Source organism: Cydia strobilella, chromosome 26 (genome assembly GCF_947568885.1).
Source record: "Cydia strobilella chromosome 26, ilCydStro3.1, whole genome shotgun sequence".
Classification (NCBI taxonomy): domain Eukaryota; kingdom Metazoa; phylum Arthropoda; class Insecta; order Lepidoptera; family Tortricidae; genus Cydia; species Cydia strobilella.
The window spans coordinates 7229571-7248158 of NC_086066.1; the positions used below are offsets into that span (position 1 = coordinate 7229571).

Below are 18588 nucleotides of genomic sequence, written 5' to 3' on the forward strand. Positions count from 1 at the left end.
ACCTAGAGCAAAAACAATTAGAATTTATTGAGAAGGTGCAATTTTATCAAATTGATTTAAAGTGTTTATTAATAACTAGCGACCCGCCCCGGCTTCGCATGGAAAGTCAAGCATAATAAAATACATTCTGTAACAAGTATTCACTTCGGAAGCCTAATAATACTAAGACTTCACTATCCATCAGTCTGTCACCACTCACTAGGCTTTATCTCATGAACCGTGATATTTAGACAGTTGAAATTTTTACAGATGTATTTCTGTTGCCGCCATAACAAAAAAAAATAAAAAAAAAATTGTACGGAACCTTCGGTGGGCGAGTCCGACTCGCACTTGTCCGGTTTTTTTAGAAGTTAATAATGGGTTAATTATTCTTAAAATATAGACAGACAGCCTTCGCGCACTTTTTTGTAGACCAATGAAAGATAGACAATTCCACCATACATTGTGTCGTTATATCTCAAATAGATTGGGCAGCGTTTTCGATTAAGCTCCTAGCCAGCGTGATTTATTCTAACTTCATTAGCAAACATCGTCATATTTCTACCAATTTAAACAAAACCTTAACAAAATATACACATAAACATTCCCAAAGAAACACTTCATTCATAGGTGAGGTCTGGTTATCGCGAACATACAGACGCGGCGGGGGACTTTGTTTTATAAGGTGTAAGTACCTACAAGACAAGAAATACAATTTCATATCATGTTCTCAAATTAAACTAAAAATAAAGAAGCAAGTTAAAAATGTATTTTTTTTATAAATACTTACTTAATGCCAATTTCGAACATTAGTTTGACTTCCTGCCTACATACTGAACTCGATGGTTCTAATATTTTTTTTAAATAGGTACTAGCAGGTTTTTTTTACTATATTGGTAACCTGCAACGTAAAAAAAGTAGCTATTTAAAGTGCTATATAAAATACTACTTTGATAAGAAGCGTGAATACTCGTATATAATACCTATTGCAAGCAAAAACTACCTGCTCAAGAAAGGGTTTTCTAAACCGTTTATTGAATTTCGACTCTATGACCCTCGGAATAAGGTTAAATATGACAAAAACTCGTCATGAATCTTTTGTCTATTCATTTGTAGCTGGCGTTCGTTCCTTCGCTACTATCGTCAAGGACGTGTCCGGAGCCACGGATAAATAAGATACGTATCTTCGAATACCCGTTTATCCGTGTACACGGGTCTTAACTACACGTTTCTTAATTAAACGTGCGGAACGGGCCAGAAAACCGTTTACGTATTATTCGGACACGGGTATTCGAAACGTGTAAACGAAACACGGATTCGACCGCGAGCCCTAATAAGAACGCATAATATTTGTTGGGAGTGTTTTCAGACGTTGAACAAGAGCAGCTTTTAAGAGCAAGGCACAAAATATACTTACAATATCCTTTAATTATTTGACAAATTTCGATAGCCTTATTTATTATCGAGGATATGATTTTGTTTCTTATTATCAGTGACTAAGATTTTGGATGCCACACCGCGCATATCAAGTTAAAATAGTAATATGGGTACGCTTTTAAGCCGGCGATACCTTTTAAACTGCTTGAAAAAAACACCTTTAGTGACCACTCCTTAACCTTTTGAGATCTGGACCCATATTCCCCAGGGTGCCGACGGGGTCTCGAAAGTTTAAATAAACAGTTATTGAGGTCATTCACCCCGAGTGGCAATCAAAACCCCGATCACTGCTAATTATACAGGTGTATCTATATAATTTGCAAACCTTTTTGACATGTACTGAATGTTACAAATTATAATAAAAAACACAATGTGTGTTGATAAGCATTTTATTTGGCAATATACCCTTTACTTTAATCTAGGCACATTTTAATAGCCAGGTCCACACAGAGCGAGCATACGCCTTCCTCGCCACAATATGGACAGTGTAGACATGCCTCGGCAGAGCCGGCGCGCGCGAGGCACGTCTGAACACGTTTACACGGGCCATTTTGTGCGCGAGGAAATTGCCTCGCGCGTATGCCCGCTCTGTGTGGACCCGGCTAATCGCTGTTAATATTAACTACCAAATTATTCTCATACTTTTGACACAATTCTAGGGATTGACACGGCAAGCTATGCTGGCGCCATTTGCTAAATACTTCGACTGGCCAACCCCATTACACCGTTTCATTGAAAAACTGATCAATATCTATAGGCGCTGCTCCTTTGTCCGCTCCATTTTCCACCTCCTCCACTCCTTTTTCCACTTGTTTTTCTCCTTCCTTTTCCGTTTTTTTCTTTTTCCACTTAATCTTGAGGTGTTTGAGTCTGTTATGGGTAAAAAGCGCTGCGGAGTATGTGAACGTGGCAGGGCAGAGCTTGCACTGGAATGGCCTGATTCCTTGGTGGGACAGCAAGTGCTCTCTCAGACTCTTTTTGACCTGATAACAATGGCAAAAGGGATATATATTGTATTATTGAATTGTATTGTAGTATAACGAATCAAACAAATCTAGTATATATTAGATGTACCTATGTATAGCCACAGAGGGCAGCACTAGTCTTGCAATAAATGATATAACGAACGCACGTCTTCTATTTGTCACTGGCGAACGAGGCGTGGTTTTTCAGTAAATATGTGCTAAAATTAAGAAGTATCCTGTGTACGAGTGATAACTAAATCTAAATAGTGTTTAAAAAACAATGGGCGTCGGCAAAACACCCGAGTTTGATGTGAAAGCGGGAAATTAGACTATGTACTGTGAGAGGTTAGAAATGTATTTCCTCCAGTGGTTCCTAACCTATTCAGTAGTCACCCCTTTGACTAACTAGGAAACTCAATTTTACCCCTCCTCCATAATCATTAATATTCTTTCTTATAGATAGGTTTTTGTTATCTTTGATTTTGAACCCCGTAAAATACCAGTTTTACCCCCACGGGGGTAATTACCCCCAGGTTAGGAACCGCTGCCCTAATTTGTTAAACAAAAGGCATTGTTTCTTTTGTATCGCAAGTTAAAAATATTTGTAACCGTTTAAAAGATGTATATGTATGTACTATATAATATGATGCATAGTCATTATAAACAATAAGTTTTGAATGATTCACGGTTAGTTTCACTAGACTTAATAATAAAAACAAGGTTTACCTTTGTATGTTTATACCTGAAGTGCCACTTCAGGGAAATATCGTTGCGAAAAAGTTTCCCGCAAGTCTTGCATGCAACAGGCTTGGCTACGCCGTGGATCCTGAAAGGAAACCCTTTTCAGTATAAACACTATGTACTCTTATCAATATATGGGGCATGCGTTCGCATCGACGGCCGGGCGCAACTGAGGCGCGCGCCGACTCGTACTTCTTTCGCACCTCCGTAAGGAGGGGCGAGTTGCCTTTCCATTCTTTTCTTGGATTTTTGGCGGTCTCTAATCGCCGTCCGTTACAACGGGCGGGTCTCTTGAGGCCCAAAAAGTGGGCTGGCTTCTGAGCGGGCTCGGATGGCCCTGTTGTTTAGAAATTTGGGGCTTCTAGGTCCGTCCGGGCTGCTTAAGACCGCAACGAGGTCGTCGAAGAGGTCGTTGGCATCCGGGGGCGTGCTGTAGACAGGGACCGGACAACCCTTTCCGCGATAAAACCCTTTCAATGGGCGACACTTAAACACGGCTAACACATTGAAAGACTTTCCCTTTTGAACTGCAAGCCCATTCATACCCTTACCTTTGACTAACCCTTACCGAAAAGCTAACCAAAAATAAGGCTAGCTCTTAATAAGGGTTACCCATATCTTTAAGCGCTTTTTATAAAGGTTTCCCTTTGCGTGAAAGAGACAGGATTAGTATATATCTACGGTAGTGTATGAAAAGGAAAGAAAATACGTGCCTAGTCAAAGAACGCCGCCGTCGCCGCCGACGATCGCTCGAATTCGAAGTAATGTGTGCTTTATGAACAAGGTAGATGACTTAAATTAGCACGCTTATATGCTAAAAGGGAAGCCCTTTATAAGGCTAACCCTTATAAGCAATATGCAAGGTGTTGGTGAGCGGATGATAAGGGTTTTGTAAGGGTATTTGGGCTACCGATTACTCAAATGTGGTAGCTTTATATAAGGGTTTTTAAAACCAAAACAAAGAGTTTCGTCTGGCAAAGGGTATGGTGAGTTAAGCCTTATGCAATACCCTTATAAAACCCCGATAAGGGATAGCGGGCCGGTCCCTGGCTGTAGATGGGTGCTGGTGCTGGCGGCGGCGTGGTGCAAGCGGCAGTTTCGAGGGCTGGTGCCGGTGCTGGGGTTGAAGGTGTCTGGGCAGACGTCGTTTGAGTTGAGTCGCTTGTATTTATGCAACGGTTGGAGCGAATTGAAGACAGTGCGTGCTACTCTCAACAGCAACATAGTGAGATGGTCCGCGGAAGGGTAATCCTGAATTGCTGTATTTTCCACTACCCACTTCATGTATCCGGCGATCGAGAGCGGGATAGAAGACATGCCATGGCGATCGTTAGAGGCGCGATTTACGTAAAAGGGTAAATTAAATTTTACAGTTCTAGGATACCTATCTTTCTGTTTTTAATAAAGTATGGAAATACTATATAAGGCGACAATTTATTACAATAAATATTCATTATAAGACTGACGACCGCTGTTTGCTTCACTCCTCCTGCCTGGACCCCTATATTTGGTGACCCCGACGTGATTAACCCCTGTAAATATATAGGGGCCGTGCGCGTTGGAGGGTCTGCCATCTTGTGGTATGTATTGGAAACATGTTAAAAAGATATAAAATAGAAGAATAATAAGAAGGAAGATATTTATTCCATAAAACACACATACACGGGACAATCTCTCTTTTTAGCCCTTTTCAAATAGGGGTCACTTTAGCTCTCAATCTGTCGTTTCTAGCGCAGAATCAACGCCATCTATGTCAGCAGCGCATGCAGTTCCGAGTAATGGCTACTTTCTTCTACACTGATATCAAAAGCATTCATATATGTATTATAGTTAGAGATATAAGCCACCGCGTCATAACACTGTTACATCTGGTTTTTGATCCGAGCCCCTCTACAGGTTTTTAAAGACATTCACCTTACGTTTCACGTCAAAAATAACACGTAAAGATACATCTTTTCATTTTCACTTCTCCCAGTAAAGTTCTCGAGGTTGTTTAAACTAAAACCAGGCGTGGCTCACTCCGCGATTTCGTCGCGCCGCTACAATAGTACATGCGGCCGCCCCCAGTTCTGAGGTCTAGCCATAGTAGTTGCCGCGCACCGCTACGGAACGGACGCCTTGCGCTTGCGCCACCTAGCGGTCATATCTGTCGTAATAGACACGTTATGTTAGAGAGTGAATCTCCTGTACCTAGCACTATTATTTATTCTGTGGTAAAACCCTCCAAAAACCCTTATTATAATAGTCTATTTGCATTTTGTTTTGTCAATCCCTTGTTTCAGTAGACATAGTTCTGAGTATAAAGAATATCGTAGATTTCAATAGAAATGGCAAATAATGTAGACAAACCAATTTAGCTTCAATACTTCGTAATCGCGCACTGGTTAAGGACAAGCATGATTTTAATAACAAAACTTCCGTGAGACACAGACATATTAAATATATTAATAACGGGTCACTCACGTGTTTTAAGTCGAAAACGCTCGACATGTTTCACTCCGTACCGAGTAGCGTCATCAGGAGCTTGCGCCCACACACACGTGAAACACGTGAGTGACCCGTTATTAATATATTTAATAAGCATGATTTTATCTACAGTTTATGTATACTTCCTTTTCTTTATATCAATCATTAATTAAAATATATTTTAATTAATAATATTTCATTTAAAAAAAACTGTTTTATAAATGTTAGGTTATGTCAAATGCTAAAAATATCTGTCAATTGTTTACATTATTTGCCATTTTTATTGAACTTCACTGTATTACTGTAATGCTTACGGACTTCCGGTTCGAACGCCATCTTGATAGTAGCCTCGTGATTAATTCCTTTGTTTTTTGCTCGTTAATATTGTTTAATGTGTAATATCGATAGCTTTATAATAATAATAAACCCCGCAGGGCAGCTTGTGGCGAGCTGTTGGGGAGTAACGACCCCACGGACCCGAGTGCTCCCGAGAGTCGGTCAGGGTCTCCGTCTCCGGCGTGTCTTCGTCGGTCGGAGTGGACCCCAAGGACTCTCAGCTCTGGCTTGCCTTCATTGGCTGTCCAGAGAGGAGTCGCTAGAGCTATATGCTCCAGGGGTGGAAGTGAAAGATGCATAAGACGCGAGTGGGCACAGTGGCTGTTAACAGCCACTGGGTAGAAAGCGGCGCACACCTCTCGACACCCCTGAGCCGCTCACACCGGTGTTGCTCCTGGTCGTCTTCACGACGGCAGTTTCAGGGGCCCATCTAGTCAGCGGCGAGTCACCGCCTGCCTCGATAACGTGTATAGACATTGTTATGGCATGTGTCCGGACCTCTCAGCAATAGCCCAATCTTTTGACCAGCCAAACTTCAAGACCATAACCGGCACTCTTTTCCACTGTGTTTATAATAGCCCCTACGCCTGTTGGGACCGATTTACGGGTATCTATTTGTACCCGTGAATGGGTTCTAGCAGGTGTATTACATAACAGCAAACTTCTCCAAAGGGCCTCTACGTGTTGGATCTGTATCCCCACGCACGCCTATCAAATGACCGGGATGTATATACCCGTGACTTTATATGAGATACAAATAATAATAATAATAATAATTCGTTTATTGTCTGTAGAACATGGGTATATACAATGATGGAACAGATATGGAATCACCATGGTCTTGCCATTAGGCGTACAAACAGTTAAACTTATAACTACTTACTACTACTTAAAATACTTTATTATACAGTGAACTGTCGCCTGCGGTATTTCCGGACCGATATGACCTTCAAACCTTCAAGAAAAGAGTTTACTCCCATCTTAAAGGCCGGCAACGCACTTACAACCCCTCTGGTGTTGCGGGTGTCCATGGGCGGCGGTAATCGCTTACCATCAGGTGATCCGTCTGCTCGTTTGCCTCCTATTTCATAAAAAAAAAACAGTAATCTAATGTGGTAGTGTGCAGTGAATGGAGAATTAATCTCAAAGCGTGCTTAACCACCATTTTGGAGTCAACGGCCGGTAGTCCACGTGCTTCTCGTAAAATACAGCTATCGGTTTTACGAGATAACTACAACAACCACCGAACAACGTCGTGCTCTAAGAGCATTTGGTATTTCTACCTCTAACCGTGTCTGGCTAGAGCCCTAGAGGCCCATAATTTTATTGTTTACCGTACACTGGCTATGGCCGATGGCCGATATGTTTTAATCAAGAAATATTATTCGATCCCACGTGGATCCCACTTTGACGTTGGCGAAATCATCGACAGTATCGATGGAGCCATACTACCTGAAAAATTGAATTGTAATGCTTACATAGAGATATGCAATTTAAGGCCGTGTTTGTCCTTCAGCGACTTGTCACAATGTGGGCAGGACACGCGCGGACCCACCTTCCTCTTATACTTCTTCTTTTTAGCCCTGAAAATTAGTAGATTGTGTCACAAGGGAACAAAATGACATATTTATGGAGGTATGGAATCCTGAACGGAGCGAAGGATTCTACAATAAATCTAGCGTAGCGAGGGATTCTAAAAAATAATCCTGAGCGTAGTGAGGGACTCAAGTGTTAACGGCCAAGGTGAAAATAGTTCTGCTACCATGTGACACATACTGCTTTTGCATATCATCTATGAGGAATTTATTATGTTCCAAAATATAACAAAAAAAACATGTCCTAGAACAGAAAAGTGCCAGAGGTTTTCATCGATTTTTGACAAATTTTGAATCGTATCTCCTACTTTTGAACTAGGTACAGCTAAAATTATTAGACACGGCTATCGGTTTCGAAATTATTCGAAATAAATAATTTAATTGAATTGAATCGGTTCTTTAATCCTTTATCTTCATTTCTGTCTACCGGATTTTGTAAGAAATTAATACTTGTTTTTTATGATTTTTTTAATCATTGTCTATAAAGACTTTATCGTGTCTCGTGAAAAGTCTTACATATACGAAGTCAACATATTTGGGTTCGTCTTTGACGTCTCCAAAAACTGGTCCAAGGTTTTCATTTTAAACTAATTAACACAAAAGTTATGGCCACAAAACCAGTTTTTTGGTCCATAATTGTTCAACTTTAATGCCAAATATCTCGAAGACAATGAACTTTGAAGTAAATATGGGATACTGCTTAAAACTATTGCTGTTAATATGATACGCTACAAAAAACATAAAAAAAACTAAGGGATTCAGATCGAAGGTCATTGGGGCATGGGATCCCCTTAAATGTGACGTTTTCAAGCAAAAGGTACCACTTTGACGTTTACCATAAGGACGAAATTTGCTTGTATCTTTATACGAAAAACCTGTCAGAGCGTCCTAATGGCAAGCGACAATGTGGTACCTTTTGCTTGAAAACGACACAAATAAAAGCTTTTAAAATAAAACAACTCACCGTTCCCTCTCTAACTGGTACTCCTGAAAAAATTCGAATTCGGGTGAATTCGAATCGCCCCGCACCTGCCTGAAACGACGATACGCCCGTCACAATTTGGGTCCTTCCACACAGAAGTTTTGATAGAAAGGTCCACAGATTTAATATGTCAAATGTCAAATCATTTATTTACCATACGTACACAAGTACATACACAAGTATATATACGCTAGATGACGCAAATACCACGATTTGTATTGAAACCAAGCGAGCTAACTTTTTCATACAAAATTTACGCATAATATAATTTTAAAATTACTTATCTGTGATAGGAAATATGTTCTTGCCCTTGGGTGCTCGCAATTTTTGGGCTGTTGCAGTTAATTTTCACAGATGTATTTCTGTTGCCGCTATAACAACAAATACTAAAAAGTACGGAACCCTCGGTGGGCGAGTCCGATTCGCACTTGTCCGGTTTTTTAAGAGCGCTGGTGGCCGTGCGGTAAGAGCCTGCGAGTTTTAATCCGGAGGTCGCGGGTTCAAACCCCGGCTCGTACCAATGAGTTTTTCGGAACTTATGTACGAAATATCATTTGATATTTACCAGTCGCTTTTCTGTGACATAACATCGTGAGGAAACCGGACTAATCCTAATAAGGCCTAGTTTGCCCTCTGGGTTGGAAGGTCAGATGGCAGTCGCTTTCGTTAAAACTAGTGTCAATTCCTTAGTTTTAAAGCGAACCCCAGGCTCCCATGAGCTGTGGCAAAATGCCGGGATAACGCGAGGAAAAAGAAGAAACAAAAATTTAAACTCATTTATCTTAAAATGTATTGACTAGAATAATTATATTAATCATAAAACCTTACAGCAAAGAATAATGTGATTTCGTATTATTAGTAGTAGAACGGAATAAGTAATAGTACTACCGTACAGAAAAGAAACTTCCTACAAAACCGAATTTTGATCGCGATTCAGAGTATAATCATGCTGTCCCTCTCTAATGTATGGCACTATCCCTTTCGGCTATATAGGGTTGTCAAAAATCAAGTCGTTATCTTACCTGTGGTCGTGCAAGCAAAGGGACGTCAAGTTGTGCCAACCCTAATAATTGCTGAGCCGAACGGAGCCGAGTTTGCCCGAAACGAGGAGTGTCGCCCCACTGGTAGTGGATCTATTACTTATTAGTCAGCATGGCTAATTTAGTCAGGATGGCCAAAAATACATTGACAGTAGGGGGTATTACTGCAATGTTCTGCCACCAGAGTGCAGCACTAGTCCATTTAGTAAACCATAGAGTAACTTATACATACTGTGCCTTTAACAGTTTATTGACAAGTTTTCAGACACAATAAAATATGACATTGATGCATCAAGGCGGTTTGCATACAGAGGACCTACCGGGAAACGCGAATCCGAAATTTCGCTATCTGCCTCTTTATCGCTCGAATATGCAAGTGACAGAGATGTTAGATAACGAAATTTCGATTTTCTTGTTATGCGATACACCCTCAGACTGTGGTAGTGGCGCCCCCTGGGCAGAGTTTCGCCCTATCTTTGTTGTATATATTGTTTAATTTTAATAAAGGTTTGCGTCTATGTATTAACGCCAAAGGAGAATATTTTGAAGACAATACGATTTGCCTCAGTTAAATGATTGTTGTTTTAACTTTAAATGAATTTTTTTTAAGGAAAATTATTCCTTAAACAATTTTGTAACGTGTTTTCGTGCCCCCTTGTACTCATGGGAGCATTTGGATCCATTCCAGACGTGGCTCACTCCGCGATTTCGCCACGGCGCTACAAGTACATGCGGCCGCCCCCAGTTCTGAGGTCTAGCCATAGTGATTGCCGCGCACCGCTACGGAACGGACGCCTGTTTGCGCATGCTCCACCTAGCGGTCATATCTGTCGTAATAGTCGCGTTTTGTTAGAGAGTGAATCTTCTGTACCTAGTACTATTATTTATTCTGTGTCCATTCGGACAACAGTCTAATCTATTCAAACTGCCGGTAGTATAGTATTTAGAACAAAATGAGGGCTACCGCGCTTAATTTCGCCGCTAGGGGCGCTAGTGTAGATGGAGATCTTTCAAAATGTCAACTGGATAAAAGTTTGGGAGGGTTTCAAGCTTTTTTATTGGGAATGTTCACTCCTTATTCATAATTGTGGTAAATCTTAGCCCATCTTTGATTAATCATGGTAAACAATAGATATAGCTCAATAAATGATAGTGGTTTAAAAAAAGTGCCAACTAAAATATATGCAAAATTAAAGAGGTTGTAAAAATGACACATTTAGACGTTGAAATACCTGTGTATATTAGAACGTATCGATTTTATAAAAATAAGCATAGAAGAATTTTGAGATCTGTTTTTCTGGAACTACATCTACAGCGGCGCCAACTGGTGAGCACAAAAACGGTAGCCCTCATTAAAGTTGGTGCCGATGGCGCTTGAAAACGGATTTCTCTGCACACGGATTTGACAGCGGTCCTGTTCCAGATTATGAAGTTGTAAATAGTAGAAATGACACATGTAGTCAACATCTACTTGTTTCTGTATGAATTAGTTTATGGTGTTTTAAGCTACCCGACGCTGCAAATATTTTGCTACAAATATCGCACGAATATGGTTTTTCGCCAGTGTGAATGCGCTCATGTTTCTTCAAATTGCCCGAATCTGAAAATAATCTTTTACAGACTTCACAGGAATACGGTTTTTCTTCCTTATGTACTCGTTCTTCGTGTCTCTTCAAATATACTAAACGGGCAAATTTTCTTTGACACGTTTCGCAGTCGTAGGGCTTTTCACCGGTGTGACTTCGAATATGATTATTCAATTGACATAATTGCTTGAATTTTTTTCTGCAAATATCACAGGAAAACCTCTTTTCATCCGTATGAACTTTTTCATGTTCTTTCAACGCATCTAATTGCGCAAACTTTCTTATACATTTATCACAGTGATACGATTCTGCAGTGTGGACATTACGTTTATGCAAATTCAACGCGCTCGATTGTGTAAAACGCTTTTGACATATATCACATACATAAGGTCTCTCACCAGAGTGTATTCGCTCATGCGTCCTGAGATGGTCCGCTTGCGTGAATTGCTTATCACAGATTTTGCAGGAAAACGGTTTCTCGCCTGTGTGGCATCGTTCGTGTTTCTTCAGTTGGCACAATTGCGCGAACCGTCTATCGCATACAGCGCAGGGGTAAGGTTTTTCACCGGTGTGGGTTCTCGTATGAAACTTTAAGGAGTTCCGGTGCACAAACGTTTTTTGACAAATGTCACACGTGTAAGGTTTCTCGCCACTATGAATCCGCTGGTGTCTCTTCAAATCGCTCGAAGACCAGAATTTCTTTTGACAAGTGACACAATGATGAGGTTTTTCTGCAGCTGCAGAGGTTTGAGCCTCACGACGTGGTTCTTTCTCTGAAACAACAGAAGTATAGAGAATCTAGTAAGCACGCTCTAAAAAAACATTTTAAAGTACCTCATTTTACACGCGAATAAAAAGGAGGGATGATTTCTCTAAAAGCTACTTCGCTGAACATACGAAGGAGAGAGTGGGAGGGGCGGGGGGTCAAATCGGTCGCTTGAGGTCTTTTATAAGTGGCCTTGACTTGATTTGTCGAACCTACAGGGGGTTAGGTTACTAGGGCTACCTTGTATTGTAGGTATTTATATACTTTGAGTTGATTTGTTTAATTTTTATGGTATGGTTGACTGGTAGAGAATGCCTTTAGCTACCACACCACTCCACCACTCGACGGACACCTGCAACACCAGAGGGGTTGCAAGTGCGTTGCCGGCATTTAAGATGAGAGTGCGCTCTTTTCTTATAGGTTAGAAGGTCGTATCGGTCTGGAAATCGAAGCGTATTTATGTGTCCTTGCGCCCCATCTTTGGCATCAAACGGCTGCGAAGTCTCATTCGCACAAGCAGTCTCGTTCTCGCAGGGAGCTGCTGTCTCGCTCCCTCAGCCCCGCTCGGGCTCAACGCGTTCGTTAGCTACGAACTCCGCTTCCACCTTGATGCACACTGTCAAGTGGTCCTCATTTATTTAATCATTTTTTTTAATATTACAGTAGAATATTACACAGATCAACCACAGTAATCTCAATAAGGCTTGTGTTGTGGATACAGTCAAATAATTTAATTTCAGTACAATCAATATGAAATTCGCTAAGAACCTCATACTATTGTCACTGCGACAAGGTACGAAATGGTACTGAAATGAAATTGACAGTCTTAGACGACGATATACAGTGTGTAAATCCAATACGGGCAATTAATCAAACCAGACATAGAATTTACCCGTGTAATCATGAATTGAGAAGTTTTATTAAGTTAATACTTAATTATGACCCCGTATACCGAGCAGCAATGTACTGCAAACATTACGAGACATAAAATTACATAACATTACAAGTAACTCATTTACTAACAACTTTTATTAGAAAACAAAAACATTTTGAAAACATTAAAATATATTGAATCCGTAAAACAAGCATTGGTTTTCTGAACCAGGAATATTTAAGTTGCAAAAGTCCCCGTGTAATAAAACGTTAATATAACAATAATATATACGTTAGTTAATCCGACTCAATTATTGGTTTCAACTGCATGCGCCCGAGTATGTTTCTTCAAGCTGCCTAATTCTCTATACGCTTTCTTACATATTTCACATGAATACGGTTTTTCACCAGTGTGAACCCTTTCGTGCTTCCTTAAATTGCCAGAATCCGTAAACTCCTTCTTACAAACTCCGCAGGAATATCGTTTCTCACCCGTATGTATTCTTTCATGTCTCTTTAAAGCATCCGTTCGAGGAAACTCTTTTTGACACGTTTTACACGTGTACGGCTTTTCCCCCGTGTGTACTCGTATATGCTGGCTAAGCGCACCAGATTGCCGGAAGTCTTTCCTACATATATCGCAAGAAAATCTTTTTTCACCAGTATGAATTTGCTCATGTTTCTTTAAAGTGCTTAATCGTGCAAACTCCTTTTTACACGTTTGACATGAATAAGGTTTCTCACCAGTGTGCGTTCGTTCGTGATCTTTTAAAACTCTTAAATCTGCGAATCCCTTTTTGCACGTTTTGCAGGTGTATGGTTTCTCCCCAGTATGAGTTCTTTTATGTTGTTTTAGCGCAACTAATTGTGCAAACCCTTTTTGGCAAATATCGCACCAGTACGGTTTTTCCCCGGTGTGAACACGCTGATGTCTGGTTAATTCGCTCGGGGACGAGAATCGTTTATCACACACTTGGCAGGGATGGGGAAGGGGAGTAGCGACGCTTTCTTCTAAATGAACTCGTTCGTGTCTTTTCAAACCGACCAACTGTGTAAACGCTTTCTGACATATTTTGCACGAATACGGCTTTTCACCCGTATGTAGACGTTCGTGTTTCTTCAAAGTACCCGAGAGTCTAAAACGCTTATCGCAGTTTCCGCAGGCGTAAGGCTTCTCCCCAGTGTGAAGACGCTCGTGGTTCTTCAACGAGTTCTGTTTGGCGAAGCGCTGCTCGCACATGTTGCAGGCGTACGGCTTCTCCCCGGTGTGTGTTCGTCTATGCTCCTTTAAGTTGCTCAATTGCTTGAATTTTCTGCCACATTCGCATTTGTATCTGTCTGAGTTGGAAGTGGCTTTATTTCGGACAGGGACCTCGGCAGAGCGGGAATCTTCCTCTGGAACAAAATACTGAAGTGACGCCAGGGTATTTCGTTCAATTGTTCGGTCTGCTCACAACTCCGCTTTGGAGATGGGCCAACGTGATTCGCTCGCTATACGTACGTAGATCTATAAATCGTGTTATCAATTCCAACGTACTACGTAGTGTTTCCGTTATGGATATATTTTTAATTTCAATGATAATTATAAGTTTGGTATATGTGGCAAGAAATTTTTGGCAAGCCGGTGGGAATCGAGTTGTATGAAGACGCCGCCAGTGAATTATATATGTTTTAAATACAGCTAGGAACCGCCGAAAAGCTTCTATTTTGGCTCTAAGAGGTCAACAAACCTGACCCATTTAAATGCTGTTCAGTTTGTGATTACTAAAATACTTAAATGTGGTATTTTCTATAAAAAGGGAACTTATTGTCGATGGCGCTTACGCCATTATAAACGATGCTCCGATATAAATACAATGCCGCACGACGCTGTGCGGCGTAAGCGCCATCGACAATAAGGTCCCTTTTTATCGAAAATGCCCCAAATATACACGGTGGCTAAATAATAAGTGCATTCCAGTTGCCAGGGAGGTTTTGGGATTATACTAAGCAACTTTTGCTATGGGACCAACCCCGAAATCGCGATACAAAAATTTGGCTGTTTCATACATTTTGGCTGGTCCATTTTCTATGGGAAGGTACATTTTTTTCGCGATTTTCCCAAATCCTCCCTGGCAACGGGCATGCACTTATTTTTTAGCCAACCTGTATATAAATGCCTATCAAGTTTAGTACCATATTCATAAAAATTAAGGACGAGGAATTCATTAATAAAATATTCGTTTTACATTTTCAAAATGAAAAAATAAAAATTAAATATAATATTCTGTCATCATTTTGCCCTTCAGCACCACGTGGAATAGAGTCAGACCAAGATAGCCCTGCAGCGATTTTTAAGGCACATACGTGTTATTTTAACGTCATAATTTCATAGACGTTTAAAATAACACTTGCACTTCTGAACTGTAAAAACCGGTGCAGAGTTATCTTGGTCTGGCTCTATAAAGCTTAGAAAAAGAGAGAGTATTGACTACCTTGCGGTTCACCTTCTGCCGTCTCGTTCTCGCACGGGCCTGCCTCGTTCTCGCAAAGATCTGCTGTCTCGTTTCCTCCTGCGTCCTGTCCCTCCCCATCCTTTACGAACTCCGCTTCGACTTTAATGCACACTGACAACAACAAAAGCAAGCTCGAATCTCCATACAAACGTAGTTCCGCTCTCATTTTAAAACGACTAGCTAGATTGCTCTGAAACTTTGTACTTACAATAGGATAAGGTATATCTAGGTCTGTAATTAGTTTATGTAGCTTCAAATACAATAGAGAAATAAAAATACAGCTGATTTAAATTTTTCATACAAAACTTGTTTTTGCTCTATTTCGTTTGTTTTATATACTAGAGCTATATAAACTAATTACAGACCTATATATACCTTATGTCTTTGTACGTGCAATGTTTCATTACAATCCAACACGTAGTTTTAAAATGAGAACGAAACTCCGTTTGTATGGGAAGGTGAAATTCGGCCGAGTTTGCCGGGAGTGACTTGCAATGTTTGTTTCTTTTTAATATGTATGTTCGGGACAAATCTTGCAAGTTAAATTAGACCCACTTCCCATTATTCGATTAAGCTGAATTTTCACATACATATTATTATTACATATTTTTATTGGTTGTAATTTCGCACACCATGCACTTTACGCAGTTTCTATCTGTGGAAACTTGTAATTGGCTCACTGCTTCTATGTTATTACCTAACGTGTTACTTCAGCTGTAAGTTTTCCTAATAAATAAAATAAATAAAATATGTAAGTTGGGTGATAATGCAATGTTATGGTACCATCGAGCTGATCTGATGGACACAGGAGGTGACCATATGAACTCTGTGATAAAACAACGCAACCTAGTTGTGTTTGGGTTTGTTAGAATTGTCTCAATGTGTATTAGTTGCCTGTTGAAAGAAAAGTACAGTCAGCAATAACAGCTTGTATCAAAAATTAAAGTAAACAAAAATAACTTTAAAGGCTTGGAACAAATTACCCTCAGAAGTTGTGAACTCTGCAAGTGTTAATCAATTTAAAAATAGACTAGACAAGCTATGCTAACTGTGCTAAGTGAACTATGATTAAAACGTACCAGCATCAGCTGCCTGTCTAAAATGAAATAATAATAATAATAACTTTGGGAACAAATCAAATTATTTTATTAGAGTTGGTCAAAGACGCCTAGTCTTACTAAGATGGCATATATAGTTAGTTGTCAAAGGACTGTCTCATTTCAAACATAGACAGAGAGAATTATACTATCTTTGTCTTACACTAGTACTAGTACCCAAAAGAAAAGCACGAGTATAGTTTTTTTTGTTCTTATTTACTGCCAATTTGGTTTGAAAAACTATAGTCGAGAAATTGGGACGGGTACCGCCGTGGCGAGGTGGCCTAGGGGTTCATGGCGTTAGCCGCAATAGCTAAAGATGCTGGTTCGGATCCGGCCTTCACCGCGGGAGGGCTTCGTCACTTTTTCTTTAATATATGACATCTATTACAGTTTATAAACAAAAAACCTTATATTTAACATAAAGATACAACTAAAAATTTGCATACTTTGCCACTCTTGTTGATAAAATGCAACTTCAAAGAATAAACAGAGCCTTTACGAGTTGGCGTGGTGAAAAGAGCAATTATGTTTGTAAATAACAGCATGTAATAATCACTTACTGTGTTTTGTAAACACCAGATCGTGAGGCTGCAGCACACCGGGCACATTTGAATCGCTCAAGCCCCCCTCTATGGGTTCTAGTTTAATAACCACAGCAGACCCCGAAGGCTTGTCTTCTGTGACATCTGTCAACAAGCCAAAGTACACAGTCAGTGTTTTCACATCGTCCGATCCAATATCTGTTGTTGGATATGACCACAAAGAAATAAAAATTTTAAAAGTGGCTTGTTATATTTATTCATTATTAGGGTTCCGTACCCAAAGGGTAAAAACGGGACCCTATTACTAAGACTCCGCTCTCCGTCCGTCTCTCTGTCTGTCACCAGGCTGTATCTAATGAACAGTGATAACTAGACAGTTGAAATGTTCACAGGTGATGCATTTCTGTTGCCGCTATAACAACAAATATTGAAAATAGAATTTAAAAACGGCAAAAAAATCACGTTTCTTGTATAGGAGCATCAATATGACATTGATGCATCAAGGCGGTTTGTTTACACAGGACCCACCGGAAAAGGCGAATCCGAAATTTCACTATCTGCCTCTTTATCGCTAAAATATGCAAGAGTGACAGAGATGTTAGATAACGAAATTTCGATTTTCTTGTTCCGCGATAGACTCTCAGATTGTGGTGTGACGCCTCCTACGCAGAGTTTCGCGTAATATTCCCTAGCCTTACCGTTCGACTCCGTCTTCACCCATACGGTTTGCTGTTCACTAGATTCCATAACGATTGGCTTGACGATGACACCCTCACTTATTCTGTACTCACGGCCCATCCATCTATGGCATTGATGGAATGCGTAGTTTTTATAGTCCAGCCATAAATTATTCGGTAACTTTGCATTATAAATAGCCCGAGAATTATTGGACTAAAAGATAAAGACTAACATAACGAAGACAGCTTTTTAACATCGATTTTTACTCCAATGCAATGCTCATAAAAACATAACATCACATCACGTGACCACGCTACATGACAGCTGACAGTGACATTAAACATTTCATTAGCTTTTTTTTTATTTATACGAGCACATTTCATATATCTGTGATTGGCATATGACATAGATCTAGTGTTATATAGATGTGCTATACGAGTGTGCCCCTGAGGGACAGAACCAAGACAGAACTTACGGAATGCTATAAAATTAAAAACACGTTTTAACATTCCTGACAACATACCAAAAACAACCTACATATTTTGTCGGGTTCATTGTTACCCGCCATAAAAACGGTGGGCAACAAAAAACGTCTCCGTCATTTAGGTCTTTTTAGAAGTAGGCAGTGAAGAAAAGTGAGACTATGACAAGGACAAACGATAATAGTGCTTTCTCTGCTAATCCTACTGAAAGTTCCATAAGAGCATCTCGTTCGGACAAATGGGGGAGGGGCCATTTCCTGAATTTCCTCTCTATATTATTGTACCTCTATGACATATTATTATGACCAGCATAAAACTACTAACACTACGAAATTAAGTTATTTAAACAAAGTATGAATGGAGAAATATGTATAAGATTTAATAAAAAAATATGATTTAAATTTTTAAAACAAAAAATGCTTCTGCTGCTTTTGTAAAATAAATATTATACTCTGGCAAACACATTTAGCCAGGCAGTAAAAAAAAAAAACAAATACTTATCCCTTTCTTTTGGGTGCTAATACT

General features: G+C 40.0%; 1 protein-coding gene across 3 annotated transcripts; it reads right to left on the bottom strand.

Annotated features, from left to right (window-relative positions):
* Positions 1-9349: 9349 nt before the first annotated feature.
* LOC134753368 (zinc finger protein 501-like) lies at positions 9350-17898 on the bottom strand. Of its 3 annotated transcripts, XM_063689252.1 has the most exons (5): positions 17602-17885; positions 16922-17047; positions 15241-15372; positions 13148-14161; positions 12436-12509 (listed from the first exon to the last, which is right to left on the bottom strand). In XM_063689252.1, exons 1-5 carry the CDS (start codon positions 17699-17701, stop codon positions 12448-12450), a joined length of 1434 nt encoding a protein of 477 aa, XP_063545322.1. In that variant the 5' UTR covers positions 17702-17885; the 3' UTR covers positions 12436-12447. The 3 variants fall into 3 exon arrangements, with proteins under 3 accessions (XP_063545323.1, XP_063545322.1, XP_063545320.1); XM_063689253.1 differs by lacking the exons at positions 12436-12509; positions 13148-14161 and adding an exon at positions 9350-11900 and having other exon boundaries at positions 17602-17898; XM_063689250.1 differs by lacking the exon at positions 12436-12509 and having other exon boundaries at positions 12970-14161; positions 17602-17884.
* Positions 17899-18588: the final 690 nt, after the last annotated feature.